The 19,741-nt window shown below is 37.7% G+C and overlaps 1 protein-coding gene across 3 annotated transcripts in view; it reads left to right on the top strand.

Annotated features, from left to right (window-relative positions):
* LOC121324710 (transcription factor IIIB 90 kDa subunit-like) overlaps positions 1–18,510 on the top strand; it is a 77,744-nt gene extending 59,234 nt beyond the window's left edge. For 2 of the 3 annotated variants that reach the window (XM_041266836.1, XM_041266838.1), the window contains exons 14-19: positions 331–412; positions 524–579; positions 1,199–1,458; positions 15,618–15,669; positions 17,296–17,452; positions 17,932–18,510. In XM_041266836.1, the coding sequence (XP_041122770.1) occupies positions 331–412; positions 524–579; positions 1,199–1,458; positions 15,618–15,669; positions 17,296–17,452; positions 17,932–17,969 (645 nt within the window). In that variant the 3' untranslated portion in view covers positions 17,970–18,510. Of the gene's footprint in view, positions 1–330; positions 413–523; positions 580–1,198; positions 1,459–13,355; positions 13,480–15,617; positions 15,670–17,295; positions 17,453–17,931 lie in introns of those variants that run through there. The other variant, XR_005951261.1, reaches the window with a different exon arrangement.
* Positions 18,511–19,741: the final 1,231 nt, after the last annotated feature.

The following is a 19,741-nucleotide window of genomic DNA, read 5'->3' on the forward strand; positions in this document are numbered from 1 at the left end:
TTTTGTATTTATTTATTTATTTTACTAGCACATTTGACAGTATGATACACCCACAGGAACAAGAGACACCATCTCTAAAGCTTAGAACATATTAGGTTCATCAAGTTTAGGAATGAGAGGAGACTGCCGTTCTAATAATAACAGCTACAATAAGGAACATGTCATATTTTTGCAAGCACAGATTTTAGACCAGCCCTGGTTACCACTCCTTTGGCAGAGTTTCTTTCAGAGTGTGGGCACATGAATTATGACTGTAGCTTTTTTTTTTTTATAGAATATCCAGCAGTCTGAGCATTGTATATAATTACTGTTTTTCTTTTTCTTCCCTAGTATATCTTAAATGAAAAAGAAGTCAAAATTAAAACACAGATGTGGATGAAAGAAAATGCTGATTACTTGAAGGATCAGAAGGGTAAGCTGTGTGTGGGGGAATCCCAATCAAGTAGTATAGCGTGCACTAATTATTATTGCAGAATCCCTGTGGGTAGCATTTAAATACTAAATTGTGTTCTCCATTTCACAGAAAAGGAGGAAAGGATAGCAAAAGAAAAAGAACTTGGGATCTATAAGGAGCAAAAGGTATATTTATCCAAAAAGTCAAGTTTCACTTAACAATTACATTCCATATGGCAGCCAACAATATGGGCTGTGCATGACACGATTGGCAGCCCGCACGTACAAAACGTCATTTGTAGCAGACTGTTTGGCACGCCTTGCGTATATGTTTTTGCAGCTTGCTAGCAGAGGGGCTGTGCATTGTGAGATGCCACAGTCTCATGTGTTTGTGGACCTCAACAAGCCTGTTGCACTGTTGCAGAAAAGCAGGTAGAGTAAATGAACACTGAAGCCATGGTTTAATTTTCCTAAATATTCTTTATTCCATCAATGCTGTAAATTTAAAATGCAAGCCCAAATGATATTGTGATGTGGACATTTCTTCTATAAGAACTGGAGCGGGTTCACTATAAAATGCATTGCACATAGACCATTGGCAATTTTAGGCTTGAACTGAAATCCATAACCCAGAGATACTGTGCTCGATATCCCTAGGGAAATGCAATAAGCTGCTGTATCTAGCCAACTGGCAAGAAAATTCACATAAGAAATGTTTACGAATACCAGTATTGTATCATGTATGAACACAATAACAAAACGTATTGCTTTTTTTCTTTTTTCTTTCTTTCTTTCTTTTTTTAAGCCTAAAAAGTCATCTAAAAAGCGAGAGCCTATCCGGGCCAGCACGGCAGGGGAGGCTATTGAGAAGATGCTGGAGCAGAAGAAGATCTCCAGTAAGATTAATTATGATGTGCTGCGGGACCTGAACAGCAAAGGAAGCAGCTCTCCGACGCAGGACGAGGAAGGCAGCGAGGAGGGCGGCAGTGCGAAGAAACTGTCAACCAGCAGAAAATCAGCAAACAGCAGGAGCCTGTCCGCTCCTGTCAGCAACATGGGGAAGAGGTACAGTACAGTGCTGGTGATCAGACTGGAAACATTTCGCAAGGGGGGAGTGGGAAGGGCTTGCCATTATTGCTTGTTTTCATTTCCAGTACCGGATGGGTTTGTTTTTGCAGCAAATACACATTGAATAATTGGACCATGATTGCCTTATACAGTAGATAGCAGGTTCTAATTTACATTGAGGTTTTTTTGTGTGTTTTTTCCAGCTGAAGGCCATTAGATTTTCATGATTTTTTTTTCTACAATGAGCTGCACTTTGTTTTGTGAGAAAGCCTTAATAGAACTGGCCGATTTTCTGCTTAAATAGAACTGGCCGATTTTCTGCTTAAAAGTCTACATTTATTATAGCCACTGATTCCAATGAGCATTAAAATAGTGATCGTGGTGTTGCCACTAAATTTCACTGCAGGAACTCCAGTTCATCTTCACAAAACAACCTGAAACTTAGTCAAGTAGAACCAAAGTGGAGGACCTTATAGAAAAACCTTATAATCACAAGTTTTATGAGTGAACCAAAATTGCATGAAGCTTTGCAGGGATGGAAACACATCTGCCATTGCACAGCAGTTTGATCCATTCCTGGTTTCCCTATGATTTTAAGATGACGCACCTGAGCTTATTACCTCTACTCTGTGGCTAATCAAGCTTGTGTTAAAACCTGGAATGGGTGAATCTGCTGTGCAATTGGAGTTTTATTACCATCCCTGCTTTGGTAGTGTAGCAGTGTCTTTGGTTTGCTTTGATGTGTTGGGGAGGAGGAGTTAGTTGCATAGTGAAGCCTATCAAAGTCTTTTTCCTTCACCTAACAGTAAGGTAATGTTATTCGTTAGCCTGAAAAAATATAAGGCTACTGAAGTCCCTCTTTCTGAAAGGTTGTCATTACTGTCCCACGTTCTTGCAACATTAATATTTATCACCAGCCATGTAAGACTGAGCAAAAGATAAGACACTTGTAACCTCACATCGTTTTCTACATGCTGTTAGGCGGAGTTATGATAATATGACATTTCTATGATGGCTCCTTTTGATTCTTAAGCATCAGAAACAGAAGTGACCTGAATTACCATTGTAAAAAACAGCCAGCTTTTCTCAATTAGGTTCCTGTACGACTTCTCTGTCACTTGGCCTGTCGGGAATGAAAAGAAAATGAGACGACCGTGGTGCTCTGACTCTGAAACAAACAACCGAAATGATCGAAAACTCACTTCAAATAAATATAGATGCAACTACATGTAGGAATCTTAGGTGGAGGTTTGATCCAATGCTTTTGAACGATTTGAATTTTTAAACATTTATTGACAAAGAAATTAAGGAATATTTGGAAATAAATGAAAAATCAGTTGATAGTTCTGTTACTTTATTGGATTCCCTTAAGGTTTTTATAAATAGCAGAATTATTTTGGTACGCTGCAGGGAGAAAAGAACCAAAAGATGGACAAACAAGTAGAAAAAGAAATTCAAAGATTAGAAACTCTGCATGCTGCTTCAGATACACAAGACAATAGATTATATTACACCTTAGTTCAAACAAGATATAAACATGCTACAGACAAAAGCTTTGGAATCCATGTTAGCTAACTCCAAACTGACCTATTATGAGGAAGGGATGAGGCAGGGAAACTATTGGCTAGATTTGATTTAAAAAAAAAAAAAAAAAAAAAAAAAAAAAAAAAAGGCACTTGGTATTGTATCAGGTATTAAAAACACTAAGGGTACTTTAAAAACTGATCTGAAAGAAATTAATCAACAATTACTGACAGTTAGTTTTATTCTTTGGAAACATCTCCTGTAGTACAAAAATCTTAATAGTTTTTTTGAAAAGCTAACACTACCAAAACTGTCATTGGAAAGAAGACAGCGTTTAGATGAACCAATGATCAAAAACTTGGAAGAAAAAATGGGCACTCTACCAATTGTTTCTCCTCCTCTTGAGTGGTTTGCAAGTACAGTAGCTGCTTAAGAAAATGCTTAGTGGGGTAATGTAATAATGCACTGCCCCTGCACAAATAATTATACAAAAAATAAATATGATATTGCTGTATTTGATGTAGTGTTTCCTACATTTAAGACTTGGCCAAAAGTGTTGTGGGTTTTACGTTTACAAAAGAAATGGGTTTTGGTGGTGTTGCTGGTCATGGTACAGCAGCCCTCCATTACTGTGTACTGCCTCGGTTCACATGGCTGTTTGTCAGAATGTCTTGGTAATCCTGTGTTTGCACAAAAGTGGCATCGAAACTTCCCTTATCTTGAGTTGTGGTTCCAATTAATAACTTGCCAGTTTAATTTCTAGTCCATCTTTTTCTAAGCTATAGCCATCCTTCCCTGTGATTTGAGAAGGTGCTTGCACTGCCTGCATAACCCTGCTATGACACCTCCTCCCTGTCCACCCCAAACCTTCCTGTACCTGAGCAATTGAACACAGACTGAGTGTGCAAAGATATCCCAGGAGCAGTGGCACATAACCCTAAATATAACCCAACGATGCTGTCCAATCAATACAGTGGAAGCATAAAATGCAAACAATACATTTCCTTTTTGATACTTTTTTTTATTTTTATTTTACTGTTGTTGATTCTGCGCTGCGATTTTTAATAATGTTCTGCATATAAAGACCACCTGTTCTTGGTGTAGATGCTTGATTGTATTTTAGGTATGTCGTTTGCATGTAATTGGAACCACAGAAAAATAGGTATTGTACACTGAAATGGAAAAAACAAGTCCTGCTGTTCTCATTTTTAAATGCACTGCTTGTGATACGCCACTGGGGTGGCACATCAGAGGGCTTGTTTAATGCAGCACCACTGCTGACAAGCTCTTCACTTGAGGGTAGCTCTGTTTTTATGCACATCCAATTATCATCTTTTAGCAACAGCTCCAATTAGCACCAATTGTGTTTTAAGATCTCAGACTGCTTCCTCCTGGAAGTGTTATCTTCTGCAAGTGCATCTCCCTTTTAATTTCACCATCTCCATTTAATATGAAAGATGATGATTGGCAGAAAAACAATCACACGGAGCTTCCATCTGCTGTGTGTGTGATTTTTTTAAAATCATGATTTGTCTTTTGTGTTCGCATTTGTGGAATTTATTTTATTTAGATTGCAAGCCACCTGTTGTGCTTTTATAAAAAAAAAAAAAAACATTTTTGGTAAGCAAGATCAATGTTGTATCCAAATTTAAGATGCAGTCTTCTGTGCATTTATACAGCAGACCTATCCAGATGGCTTTGTGTATTACTTTGTCAAGTTTAAATGCAGTGAAAAGGAGTAAAGTGCTTTTAAGATTAATGGTTTATTTTCAACTTGTAAGCCACATGTAGAATTTGTAATAAGGCAGAACTGTATCTTTACTATTACTTTTGAAGCCATGTCATTGAGCCACGGTTGGGGCTGGTGTAAGGATACATGCAAAGTGATTTGCTGCACTTTGCCATCGTTTAATCCATTTAAATGATTTTGAAATATATTCAGCTGAAGAAAAGAGCATGGAATTGGGTGGTGATCTGGAATACTAAGCGGGTGTAAACATTCTAATGAGATTTTGCCTTGCACTTGGGCAATTGCTGACTCTCTAAAAACTTTAGAGACCTGTGATTAGCCTCAGGATGACTGCTGTGGTACACTTCCTGATGCGGCGACAGGCAGGAAAACCTTCAGAAGAGAAGGGCAAGACGGAGAACAACCTGCATATTCAAACCCAGGGTCACTTTGTGTGGGATGCTGGAGGATGCAGTCGTAAGGCGGTATCGTCTCACTCAGCAGGTCATCCTAGAGCTAATAGCTGAATTTCACCTTTTCATCACCTGGTTGACTGTCCTCCTGGTAACACCGACAGCATTGACTTTTGATGTATGTGTAAACTTTTTAGATGTTTTATAGTTTAGACAGTTACACCCTTCCTGGAAAAGCTGTTGTGGGAATAATCACACATATTTTAATGCTGGTATGTGATTTAGCAGAGGTTGGGAGGAGTTAGACTTAGAATAAATATATACATTATGCTAAAAACTATTATAGTATGTTTTGCTGGACTCCTAAACATTAAAACTAACTTGCAGCTCCCTGGCAAAGGGAATAGGCTATCAGTGCATGCTTGGCATCTGGTTGTAATTTGCTGTGACCCCTTGTGACGCTTTTGACTGTGGCCAATCGGCTTTGACCTTGTAGCACTAACTTAAAATAACTTCTTAAAGTAAATTTAGGTTGGAAATTAGAGACAATGTGGAACAAATTAGACAACAAACATTATATTTAGTTACAGCGACTGAGTTAAAATAGCAACAGACCCTCAATCATCAGCCTGTGTGAGTGTGGGAAACTGCCTGAATATTGTAAAATAAATGACTGGAATTTAGCATTTACATATCAGCTCCTTAACATACCAATTTCATTGTGCAGTGAACTGCTGCAATACCTGTCTGGAAAAACCCTTGTAAAGCTGTCTGCACACATTATGTAAAATTCATGGCTGCATATTTGTGTCTCAAGACATGTGGATCTCTCTTAAACATCTTTTAACTTGGTGCATAGAAGGTTGATGTGCTTTTAATTTTATTTTTTAAGTTTTAAAATCCATTTATAAATCTAAATCATTGCTGCACCTACTAGGTTAGTGAACAGCTCTCAATAATACATACAAGTACTGCTCTTACTGAATGGAGGCGAGCAGTTGCATATTCATGAGTATGATCTGGCACTTTTTATTTCTTTGACGTGATAAAGCTTTTGTTTTACAACACTGTTCAAAACCTCTCTGTTCATGCAAGCTTCAGATAAGTTGCTTATGTAATCACATTTTGCCATTTAAAATGAAACAAGGGGCTTCAAGAGGTTTTAACTTTGAATCCCTATTCCATTAGGCTTTGTGAGTTATTTGGCTTTAGAGAGTGTTGGTGTTCTTACAAGCAGTATAACACAATGGGTGCTCGGGCCTTTGGGCTTGAAGATCTTATACTTTACTCCAAATGAGCTTCTGAACAGTGGCCTTGTATTCTTTGTGGACAGTATAAAATCTGATTACATTGTTCCAGGGAGAGCACAGGTATTCATCTCATTTTACACATACTTGTGTTAATATATACATTTTACTGGACAAGCTTTGGGAAACTAGCTTGTACACTACTTTAAAGTCAATTTTAGTAAACTGTATACATGCTTGTTCAAGTCAGCACTCATACATCCAACCCTATAAAAAGTTGACTTCAGTGGCGGTTAAACGCGTGTGATGCAGATCTGATTATTTCATTTTGGCCTGTTCCAACCCATGTCTGTTTTTCAGGGAACACAAAAAAGATACAATATCAAAAATACATATCTGAAAGGACTGTGTTTTAAAATAAGTCTGCTTCCATTTGGATGCACTGTATTGGTTTTTTTGGTACAGTAATATATTTTCAGTAGAAGTAGTATTTTTAATTTAGAACAATGTGATTCTGAAAATGTCACTTGCCAAAACTAGAGACAGCACGTTAACTGTAAAACAGTACATACTTTCAAATCCGGTACCTATTGTAACGGTATGTAAAATTTCCCATTAACGACCAAACTGCAAAATAACATCTAAATGTTATCCATGCACAGAACTGCGTAAAGCATAAAGGCAATGCAATTTAACAAAACCAAAAGATAAAAAAAAAAAAGTTTCCAGAATTGTGTCCTAAGTCAGTATTCAAAATTGCAAAATATTGTGCTCGATAAGGCTCTGATGTCACAGTTCACTTGCAAATGAAAATGCACAAAAGCAGCAAAAGATCACAGATTAAAAAAAAATAAAAAAATACATCGCTGTATCTCAGACTGTTTAATGATTCACTGTTACATTACCCTAGCTTGTTTTGTTCGCTTTGTTTTGGCTGCATTTTTGTAAAGTGAAACTGGAGGAAGCGCTGTGTAACTGCACAATACAAGACTGATTTGGCATTAGAGAAAAAAAAAAAAAAAAAAAAAAACGCAGGCTGTGACGGATATTCAGATAAATTGTAACGTTGAAGAGAGGCGCTTTGTATCAGAAAACTGGTGACAAGGGCATCTAGGTGTGTGTATGTGTATGAGCTGCTAAACAGCTTAAGAATTTGCCAGCGGCGCTACACAGAAAATGTTCTGTTCTAGGCTGTTATGCAAAGACATTGTAACAGGGCAGTCATCTATTGCATAAAGAAATTATCTCTGATCTTCTATGGGTTGTTGAGCCAGCAGTCCTACAGATGTAGCTGACAGCTGCAGTGTCCCAGAGCTAAGCAAAGGGTGCCTTTCACAAGTTCATTTAAAAGTTTTGCAGAAACGGTGAATGCTTCCTATTTCTTTGCAGCACTTCTAGTTCACCCCTGAATCAGCACAGCTTTTCAGCAGCTTGTGCTATAGCCTGGCTTTAAAGTCCTTTCAGCATTCTACATGGCATTCTTTATGGCATTCTTTGTCCGTGAAGTGATAGAGAATTACAAAAAAAAAAAAAAAAAAAAAAAAAAAGCCATGATATTGTATCAGTCTCTCTTATTATTTAAAAATTACTGTTTAATCCATGGCAAGTCACTTCACCGCCTTGGACCCAAATCTCTTCTCTTCTTGTTGTGAAAAGGAATACATCTGTTTTTAAAATGTGAATAACTTCAAATTGGAGGGGAGCTTTGTAAGAGTGCAGTCTCATTGGAGATCAGACCTAGTGGCTACTCAAGCCAGACCTTTCAAGAAAGTGAAATGGGAGGGAAACAGCTCCCCCCCCCCAAAGCCCTATTGTTTTGTAGTGATTTATCAGAGCACTGTTGCCAGCCTCTCTTCAGGATACCCCTTGTCTGGCTAATCAGGAGCCTGCCCCTGCTGACGCAAACAATACAGGGGCTTCTATATAATCTCATGTAGGTCAGACTGCTTGGCTGCAGCACTGAAGAGGAGAGCACTTTGAAGAAGACACGGGCTAAAACTGCAGGGTCCCGGACATGGCTCTGGCAGGCTATGAAGTACCAGGCTGTATTTTTTAGTGATAATTTTGCAGTTTAATATTAAATTCTACAAGCGCTTTTGAACACCAAAATATAAATCCATACACTCTCTTTTTTTAAATTCAAAATTAAAGCAATTCTTAAGAGAAAGTGTGTAGTTTTTATTTCTTTCCTAAAAAAGACTTATTTGATTAAAAGCATATTTATTCCAAGTTTTCCTATTGTGAGCCAAGGCTGTTGGAAACGGCTAATTTCGTGAGTGCTTGCGGATCTCTTTGAGCTTTGAAGGAACCTTAGAAAGATTTACTGCTTCTTGGTTTTGTATTTTATAAAACTGGTTATGGATCAGCGAGCTAGAAGGGGCTTGGTTGGGGTAAGACAGGCTCTGGAATGGTAGTTGCTACCAAATAATGTGAATTTAAAAAAATCAAATTTGCATTGGAATTGTGAAGCTTTCTAAACCTATCCGCTACATAACATCAGGGGAAATTGGGGGGGTGGGGGGTGGCTGTTAAGAGTGAGGGCACTGGTACAGAATACAATTACACTGCTGCACTTTGAAAGACTGGCTGCAGAGTCGGTGCCCTTACCCTGGCCTCACTCTGTGATAGAAATTAATCAAGGAATGTGCTTCATTTCTCCAGTTAGGTTGTCGAGAAAACAGGCACTGAAATGTGGAAAGAGAGAGAAAAAAGTACATAATTATTTTATCCTGTCAGTTGCTTGTATTGAACCAGAAACCATTAAGTAAAATAAACTGGGATTTCTAAAGCAATGGGACAAAAGCACAGCAATTTTAATAAACTGCTGCCATTTATCAAGAAACGAAAATGAAAATGTAGGTTTAAAATATACTGCAGCTCCACAATTTTGAACTTGTGGACTGATTTATTCCTAGGGTTAATAATTGTTTTGCTTTTATTTGTTTATTTAGTCTGGATGCCCAGTTTAACCCTCGTGCTTTTTATATAGTAGGAAATGCATTTCAAACACACATTGGATAAACACTGCATCCTGGTACCTTTGCTGTAGGTCGAGGGAGTTACAACCACAGTGCATGACATTATTAGGTACTTCAAAGCAACAGGGTCCAGTGATAATACTGATGTTGCTGCTGTAACAAAAAAATGGCTTTTAAAATATTGCTGGTTGTATTTGCACACAGAGCAGAAAGTGCTTCCATCTGAACCATCAGTACAACATCAGAAAAAAAAAAAAAAAAACAACTGTGGGAAATATGTGAATGGGATGCCACTGAAGGAATCAGAATTGGAATTTAGTTTAAATATTTAAATACTTTTTGGTAAAAAAGCATGTTACCTGCTTTTTGGAATGGGGGGGTCACAGTAGTCTGATACTGGTGATTTACACTTTCCCTGAGTGACCCTGAAGTAATACAAAATGTAAACATTACAGACTGGGTGTAATATTTCTGCATGTTCAGAACACTGTTCTAAAAATTGAGAGAGACACTTTAAAATAGGCAAATATTGCCCGGTAAGGCTGGCTTCATTACCAGCAGTACTCTTAGTATAGTCGTAATCTCAATGCTGCCTTCTCTTTCTGTCACCTGGCTGATCGGTCACAGACTGAGGATATCCTGTTAACATCAGAGAGCTTCTGTCTTCATAATCCTTTGGGGTTTATGGGGTCCATGGAAAAGCAAGCTCCAAAGCCTTGACACCAGAATCTTTTGATGTGTTAAAGTGGAATGCTCCTTGTTCAACATTTTAATTGCTTCATTATCAAATATTAGGCACCTATTAATTACATCATTTCTTGTCACGCTTCTAGCTTGAAAATCTGCACAATTAAAAAATGCATATGTATAGTAGTTGGTGTTCATCATATGCAGAGATAGTTTAAGGTAAATCTGCTAAAGTTAGTAGCGCTTTTTGAGTGGCCCTTGGGCAATGAGTAAATAATCCATAGTTATCGCATTTATTTGTTTCTGTGAGGAGCAATCTTAGGAAGCAGAAAAATGCTGTCTGTTTGTCAGGGATCCCAAAGTTCCTGACGACAACAGTGCCTGTGATTTTGATTGGAAGTGGCAGATTTATTTTGGCATGAACTACTCCATTAGCAGTTCCATCGACCATCTGGCTGAGAGATACGTGCAGCGTTAGACGGACAGGGAACTCGTTAAAGAATTACAAGACTTCTTGGGGCTTCTTTCCACTGCCCAGATGAGTCAGACAATTGTTGGTTTCAGTACCCTGCCTGGTTTACTGTACTGTGAAATTATTGACATCACTCCTGGAATCGTTCTTCACTTCAGTTATTCACGTAACTGCTTTCTAGACATGGCAGTTTGAGGTAGAAAACAAATGCGATTTAATAAAGAAATGTTTTAAGCGTAAATGTCTCCGTCCATATAAACAGATCAGCCATAGATCTTAAAGTAAGATTTGAGCAGTTCGTTTATTAACAGATTGTGACAAAGTGCCCGCCCCTGTGTATATTATCTGTCATGTGTTGCATGTGGTGTGTTTAAATGTTAGTGTATAGACATTGGTACACGGGATATAAACGGGTCTGTGTAACACGAGTGTTTAAAAATGTATATGTGTATTTAGGCACGAGGATTGCACAGCACTTCACGTGCAAGTAAAATGTAGTAATATGTGAGCACGGGGAATTGAACTTTATTAATTAACGTGCTGGGATTCAAGTGAATAATTAATTGGTAATTGAATCCCAGCACAACAGTATATATAGATGCACTGTCACATACTCGCGGTTGGGTGTTCGGTGAGTGGAGAACGGGAGAGAGAGGGTAGGAGAATTAAATATTTCAATTGCTATTACCTGCTGGTGGGACCAGCACGATACTTGTTTATTTAAAACTCGCCTTGTTTGTGTGTCTAGCTGCTCACCGTTTTTTTTGTTAAGTATTAGTCCGTTTTTGTTTGTCTGTTTTATTTTGGCTACCCGTGCCGTGTCCTGTTTCTGTTTTCGTGTTTAAACGTTTTCTTTACAATAAACCGGCGCAAGCAAGCGTCATCATCATTTCACATCATCTGTCTTTGTGTTCATTCCTTTTCCTGGGTCTGACGCCGCCCACTTCGGCATTCTCTGTGACACAGATGTAGGCTGTAGTTTAAACTATTTTAAAGGATATTTTCTCTTCTAAAATGTGTTCCACGCTTTGAGAGGACCTGGTCTTGAAAGGTGCTGTATATGTTCAATGTTGTTGTTGCTGTATACAGTAGCTAAGGTATTGCATTTTGCTTATTATATAGGCAGACCTCTTTATAATGACCACATGCATTGTCTATAGACTGGTCTTTACAGATGATTTCATATGAAGCACGCACACTCGAGCTGATTTATCAGCGTGCTCACTATAGACAGGTTGTCCTCAATTATTTTCTTATTTGCAGTGTTGCTGGTGCTGAACATCTTCCATCAATTTAGTTTGAGGCTGTCATTTATTGAATTTTTTTAGCCCAAAGCTCACTCAAGAAGAGTGACAGGCAGAGTTCATGTTCAAGGTCTAAGTTTATCACCCTTGCAAGAGGCTGTGCTTTTAACAAGACACTGTTGCCTTGGCTGGATCGAAAACTAGTGCAAGAAGACTGATTGTGACCTTGAAAACCCCCTTCCTTTAGTTAGTCTAGACGTGGTTTTCTTTCACTTCTATTAGGCTAAGGCTTTGGGGGGGGGGGTTAGGCAGTAGAAATTGCAGCAATTCATAATGATCTACCCCTTTTTTTTTTTTTTTCAGGCAATAATGCCAAGGTGTTTGTCAGATACAGGGTGTTCTGTGTTTGGCTTTGGCAGATGTAGTTTATTCTACTTCTGCTTTCTGTCAGGTTTTCCTTGGGTGCTGATTTGAAGATAATAGATAGTTAAAGCACATGCTGTTAAGAGTAAGAGACTCTTCACAGTTAAACCAAAGCAGGAGAGTTTCACACTATAGCTGGCTTGTGACCGTCCTCCACAGTTCAGTTATATATGTTTTGTGTGTGTCTGTGTTTTAAGTATCAAGGGTTTAAATGATAAACACATATCATAAATAGTATAGTGTTTTACTAAATCTTTAACCAAAAATGTTCTGTTTTATGAGGGTCTTGCATTGATTACTTGCATAACACGTGGCTAATTTGAATGCAGAGTGTAGCGTCAGATCACACACCAAGTGCTGCTTTTTCTTTCATGCTCAGAATGCTGACTGCCTGACAGGTACAGGTAACTTACACAAGCAAACTAGCAATTACAAATAATGTTGGTTTTTGCCATTTAAAAAAAATAACAATATATCAGCTTTTACTGAACAGTGCTTGCAATAACAATAGCTACAATTGTTCCAGTGTTATTGTGTTTGGTAGACTGATGTATTAGAAGTGGAAATTGCAGCAATCAATCCTGTTGGCTTCAAAGTGGAATTTGATGCTGCCAGGTTTGTGCAGTCCCATGGTGCAGTGTAGCTGTTAAAGAAACAGAGGTAGGGTGTGATTGAAGCGATGCTACTGAGGCACAGTTAACTGATCCAGGGACCACTAGCAAGGAGAGGGCTTTTAGTACAAGTGTGTTTAAAACATGCACATCTCGGTGGAACCAACACCATCTGGGACATGAAAGGGCTTCTTCTCCATTTAGAATCCTATAGCACTGTACAGCATGAGTGAAACAGCATGTGCATGAACATAGATTATCCTCGTCTTAAACTGGGTATAAACTTGATACAATATGAGGACTAACAACTATTATTGTTGAGGTTACTATAAACAGGAGTCTCTTCATACTGATGACTCAGACATTTAAAATCAAACTGCCACGCCCTGTAAATGAGGCCTTGGTTTCAATTGATACATCTCCTGGTAAACAATAAATAAATAATGGTATTTTAATCTTTGGCATGTTCCCTTGGAGCAACCCATATAAGTGTTTAACCAGAAGTTATGTAAGATATTACTTCTCGAGATATCCACCTTGTTAACTGAATCGATTACCTTCTTCAGCCTTCTTTTCAGATTGTCCAGCTTCAACACTGAAGAAAAGATAGACCAGATAGACCTGCAGCAACTGTGTGGTATAGTGCAACCCGAAACTGACCAGCCCAGTTCGGGGTGGTGATCATTGCAGGTGCTTTAGTGTGGTGGGGTCACTGGTTTGATTCTTAGCAGGGGTTAGAGAAAGATGAGGTCAGTCTAAAATGCATAATTAATCCCATAAATACAGCTGGCAAAGAGACAGGAGCCGGCTGGAAAATAAACCCATTGAAACACAGCATGAAAACCAGAGCTGCAGAGCAACTGCATGATGGTGTAGGAGGAGAACATTTAAAATATTATTTAAAATTGACTCCTAACAAAATATTTAAAAAAAACTAAAATGTTTAAAAGGCATTGCTTCTATCAAAAGATATCAGTGCAATGAGAAGTGTATGCCGTGGTAAATCAATTATTCTTCTGAATTTTGCATTGGTAAAAAATGCATTGAAAGATCCCTCATACGCAACCCTTTGTCAAGCCTCTGTTGGAAGTTGAAACACTTTAATAGAAATAAGTTTTTACAACATTCCATCAATTATAGTGATGAGAGGTGGTTTTATATGACAATGTTAAATACAGAACACTTGTAATGTGACATTCTGTAATCACGATATAATAAGTTAGTCACTTGTTTTTGGGGTTCATAACAAAAAAAACAGGGATTGCTTTATATGTGGATCAACATATAACATTGATTTAAAACTTTGGGCTAGATTCTCAAAGCTACCAAAGTTACCAAGCCAGAATGAAACGACATTTCATTCAGGGGCTTGTAAGCCATCTGAATCTGTTTCCTACTCAATTAGAATTGTATTTTTTTCTTTTCAGAATAAAATGGCGCTAATGATGGTTTGAAGTAAATAGCTTTTGAGAATCTATTTCCTTTGTGTAAAAATGTATTGGCATAACTGTACTGTTTTTGTATTATTTGATGTGCAGATACTCATTTGAATATGTAGCTCTACTGTAGAGATTCTACAGCAAATGAAGAAATAAAAGCACTCATTTGCATGAAGAACAACGATCAGAAACACATTTCTTTACTGGTTTTATAAAAAAAAAAAAAAAAAGTGTACCGCTAATACGAGAGAGGCAGTTACTTGAATTAAACATCTGTTTTAACATGAAAAAGATTTTGTACACAGAGGGTGCAAACAGTTTTCTTAAGGCCACAGTACTTTGTAGCACGCTGCTTTTTATCCCAGGAGTCTTTGTTGTGTTTTTTTTTCCATTCACCAGAATGTGTCTGTAAAGTTGAAGACAGATATAAGGAGGGCTGGTACATCCTCCCTTTGTCATGCTGCTCACTTGTGCATGAACATGCAGACACACCCCAGCCCATAGGACAACAGCTGTGACCCTAATGATGGTTTGGCGAGATGTTCTGGCTTTCATTAGCCAGGCAGCGGAATGGGCATGGAGGTTGTGCTGCTGTTAATGTTCCATATGGCTGCAGTGGCAGCAGCTGCTCTCTTAATGGAGGCAGGGGCAGCAGGGCACCGGTGGAGTCAGACTGCTGTGAAGGATTCACCCAAGAGGCTGGAAGCTAATTCATGCCATTCTGAAATATCCAGAGTCACTACCCAGTTCTAAAGACAAGGATAGGGCAGTTATTTTTATTGTGTACCTTCAATTAAAAAAAATTCTGTAGTAATTTGCATAATCTCTAACACTAGTGTATCTTCTGTAATGCTACTCAAAGCACTGGCTGTTTTCAGGTATTTTTTTTATGTGTCTTTACTGGTATTGGCCTTTTCAAAATTTTTATTTTGTTTTCCCGCAAAAACACACAATTAGACCGCTTGGCTTCAGAGAACAATTAGCATTATCTGTCACTTACAAAGCATGATCGCTGCAGAAATAAACGTAGAAAACGTGCTTGAAAATTGGGCCGTTTTTAATTTGAAAATGTTCCGCTTAAGCCCGATTGACCGTTAAACTCTGTTTTAACTTGGCTGCGTTTTGAACTGAAAATTACTTCTCTATCAAATGTATCTGCAGATAAAACAGGATCGTTAGTGCCGATATGCTATTGAGCCCCAGGAATTAAAATAGTTTTCTAAGATTTACATTAAAAAAAAAAAAAAAAAAAAAAAAAACTATTTTGTCTTTAGTTGGTTAAATGTATTCTGCCTAATATTTGTTATTGACTTTTGAACTATTGAGGATCTGAAAAGTCTAAAATGAAATAGTCGTCTTTTTTTAAAACCTTTTTTTTTTTTTGTCTAGGTTACGGCCATTAATTTCGACTCGACCCGCCAAGAAGCTTGCATCTGAACAGGTAACCCAACTCTTCAGCCTGCTCTTAATTGCCATTTTGCTCTAGCTTTGAGTTAATTGAAACAGCAGTTTGATATCTCTGTTCTCTTTTAACATAGGGCTAGACAACTTATGGCTTCAGAATTTCAATTCTAAGCCTCCTGCTGTAAACCAGTTTTAAACATACAGTAATAGAGGTTGTACTAAAGACACATTTTATTACAAAGAACTGCATTTCAGTGCCTGCTTCATGCAGAGTGGAATTGAAATTGTAAGAACCAAAGTGCTTTCACACTGTCAAAAGTTATGGTTCATTTTGGGCAAGACAGTGATGTGAGTTTATTACTTGATTTTCCGCTTATTTAAAAAACAAAGGCTTTGCAATAATTGCATGGCACAGTGCTTTTAATGCCAGCTTTATTCTTGGCAGTCAATTGAATCTGACAGGCTGAATTATTAAGATGTACATTTTACATTGGATATATCTTGAAAAAAGTAGGCAATAAAATGTTAAGCAGTAGGATGTTAATGATTTTTTTTCCCCCTGAATTGTACTTTATCTTGGCATCTTTCTGAAATTATTAATTCATTGTTTTGCCAAAATCAGTTACAAAAACCAATTGCCAGGATTTTAAGTTAATGAAAAGGTAGCCACTACTTCCTGGGACCATGAGTAAGGGTTTTGGAAGTAGTGTTTTGGGAATAAATATTCTTCTGAAATCATTTGCGTTTGATTATTAACAGAGACTTGAGATTCTGATTTTTGACACGTGTGTGAGGTCAAGCAGTTGGTCGCTAGGCAACACCTAACCATCTCCTGCTGGCGTATAATTGGCTAGAGCCGACTGAAAGACTGATAAGCCTTTGGCATGTGTCTCAGCCTGGCCCCTTGCTGGCAAATTAATCGGGCTGCCTTTTCCATCCGTCTGACATGACATTTAGATAATTTTCAATCCTAAAAAAGAAAAGGTAACTCTAATTTGAACAGATGGAGACTTCCATAATAACTTTTAAAATAAATAGTTGCTTGTTAATTATATTTAGATATTGATTCAAAAGAAAATGGTTGTATATCCCATGTGGATAGCCAAACCAAATGCTTTCTGTTAAATCATACAGCCAGACCTCATTGACCATCTGCACTGTACATCAAAGTGATGTGAATTTGAACCTCTTTGTTTAAAGAAATTTCACACCTGCGTAAACTAGAGAGCCAAGGCATATTAACAATTATGCCTATGATATCTTATGGGACATTGTGTATAAATTATATGAATATTAGGTAGTGTACATTTCTGTGCAGCTACTCTTGTTTCATCAGGCTTTACATTTTCTAAATGCTTCTTCCAAGTGGCTTTAATTGCACTTTTGCAAAACTGTAATACACTACACCATTACTTTTTAAAAACAGTTGGATAGCTTGTTTTTCAGTGCTTCATGATCACTTATTATTCACACTTCTCTCCTTTGTCCAGCTGTGACAGTCTGGAAGTACTCCTGATAATTAGGAAGTCATTCTATTATTAGTGTCAGGACATTTTTGGAAAAAGATTAGTCTGTTTCTACTTTTTATCTTTTGTTTCTCTAATCTTTTTGTTTAATCACTGGTTGTGTGAATTAAGCAACACCAAACGTGATATGCTTTCAGGGATTTGGCTCCACTTCATCTGAACCTTCAGACTCCTCCAAGCCTGTGGTGGTAGAAAGCGGCCCTGTCTTCTACAACAACGAGGATGATGCTGAGGAGGAAGAGGAGGAGGAGGAAGAGCCCTGCGTTAGTGCCATGCTGCTCATAGGAGGAAACGGTAGGTGTCGGACTGGATGAGTATAATCAGAACAGTCCCCTTTGTGAAAGCCTGACTGGCTTGCAGTTGTTTTTAATGTACCCAGTCTCATCCTTTTAAGAGCATGGCTCCTACTTAGCTTGTGCATAGAAGTTCCAACCATCTGACTGCTGCACTTGTGGAGCAACTAGTTCTGTGCAGTATTGCACTTGCATATTTGGTCATTAAACCTGTGTCTCTTTTTTTTGTAAACTAAAAAACTGTGTATTTTGGAAACAAATAAGAAATACACTGATTCATAATGTAGCGAAGTGCCACGAGTGATTGATAACGGGTGAAGAAAAGGAGACTTCTTGAATGTACCGCTTTCATCAGCCTCTCGGTTGACGTGACAAGGTTGCAATCCAGAATGGCAGCTCCTGACAGCTCTTAAGAAACAGAATGAAGCCGTAATTGCTGTTTTATTCAACCCGTATATCAACTGCTTGTTTCGTTCTCAGATTATGGCTGCGATGTGGATGACGACGATGGATATTAGCATCTATTAGTTTACCGTGGACTGATAAAATATGCCACTGCCTGTCAAAAGGTGTATCCTGACCTTGAAAGAATAAGCACTGACAAGCTGATGGGACCCTTCGTGTGAAACACAATAGATTTATTGCCTTTCTGTGTTTTTAAGGTAATTTTATGATTATATCACTTGGGACTTAAAAGGCGAAGACAATTACCTTGAGGCTGCATATGAACATTCCATTGTAGTACTTGAAATAAACTGTCTTGCTGAAGTTGAATTAAATGTCACATCTCACAGCTCCCAATGCAAAGGAAGTGTGCGCCTTGGGGAGATCTTGCTAAAGGAAAAGTACAAATGGGTAGAAGACCCTAATCAAAGCAGAAGCAGGTCACATTCTTCATGAAGCTTACCACCTATATGCATACAGGCTTAATCAGGATAGGGACAAAATATAGCCATGCCTAATTAGTGGCCATAAATAAAAGCTTGGATCGAACGAGAGAATTGGAAACCTGTTATTGAAAACCTGTTGTACGATCTGTGAATAAATATCTGTGTGGTGTGTAAGGTTTTATTTTTATGCGTTAAAGATCAGCGCCACATGGAGTGGTGATTCACAAGGATGAAGCAGCACACTGTGCGCTGGGTTGTATTATTTGCAGGAGCTGCAGTGAAAGAAAGGAACAAGCACTGTAGGTCTTGCCTGTAAAAGCTTTTGTCCCCTAAAATGATGTCCATAATGCTTTTTTTTATTTTAAGCCTTTGGAGGGAATTCATTTGTGTGATGCAGCGAAACATGATTTATAAATGAAGGCTCCATCTGTGTAGATATTGTATTTGGGAAATATAAAATGGGTCAGATTTATTATTAGTGTTTATTATTATTTTTTAATTTTTTTTTGTAATGCTGATTACAATTTGGCTGTTGCAATTTAATTTATCAGTAAAAGTATTTTGTGAAAAGACTCAATCACACTTTAAAAAACACTTAATTTTAATGGGTATATATATATATTGATGGCTCAAATAGGCAAAATGTTGTACTGTATATTATATGTTTAACTCTGTACAGCAGTGCTCTCTCAGGTAAATCCCAGAAAAGGGAGTATTAGTGGGACACCTTAGTGAACTGTTTCTTTCACTCCCTGGCATATTATTTTGTAATGGTGTTGTTTTATTATTATTTAATATCTATTATCGAACACTTCAAATCAATGAATTAAACTAGGATTAAAAAGAGCACAACTACAATTAGTGCAATAAAAAACAATTAACTAATTTAACTTGGTTATCCTGCTTTAGGAAGATCATTTGTTTTAGCTGGGAACCGGTTTAATCTGTTAAATATATTAGACCCTTGTTTAATGTGGGATTTCAACACATTCAGTACTACAGTACATATATTTATTTCATGACAGCTACTGTACAGCTTTTTTAATACAGTGTATAATATACTCGAGTGAGCCACTTTGGGAACGGTGAAGCATTCATTAAAATTTTGAATTTAAAGTTAGGATGGATCAATAGAAGAGCTAAGGGTGTCTAAAAATAATTTTCTTTGAACCTTTTCTTAATAGCTTAAACAGCAGGAGCAACGATGAGAATAAGAAGTCATCCTAAATTATATATTTGTTTTTTTTATAAATACCATTTTACAACTCATGTTTTCTCCCCGGAGAGAGTCAATATGAAAATCCTGGGATACAGTTAGTTGTCTTCAGTAGTCCCTGCCAGGTGAACCTCATCAATTCTTTAATTGCAGTGTTGCAGTGACTAATCTTTCTGGCATTACT

The sequence above is a fragment of the Polyodon spathula genome, chromosome 12, assembly GCF_017654505.1.
Source record: "Polyodon spathula isolate WHYD16114869_AA chromosome 12, ASM1765450v1, whole genome shotgun sequence".
Taxonomy (NCBI): Eukaryota; Metazoa; Chordata; class Actinopteri; order Acipenseriformes; family Polyodontidae; genus Polyodon; species Polyodon spathula.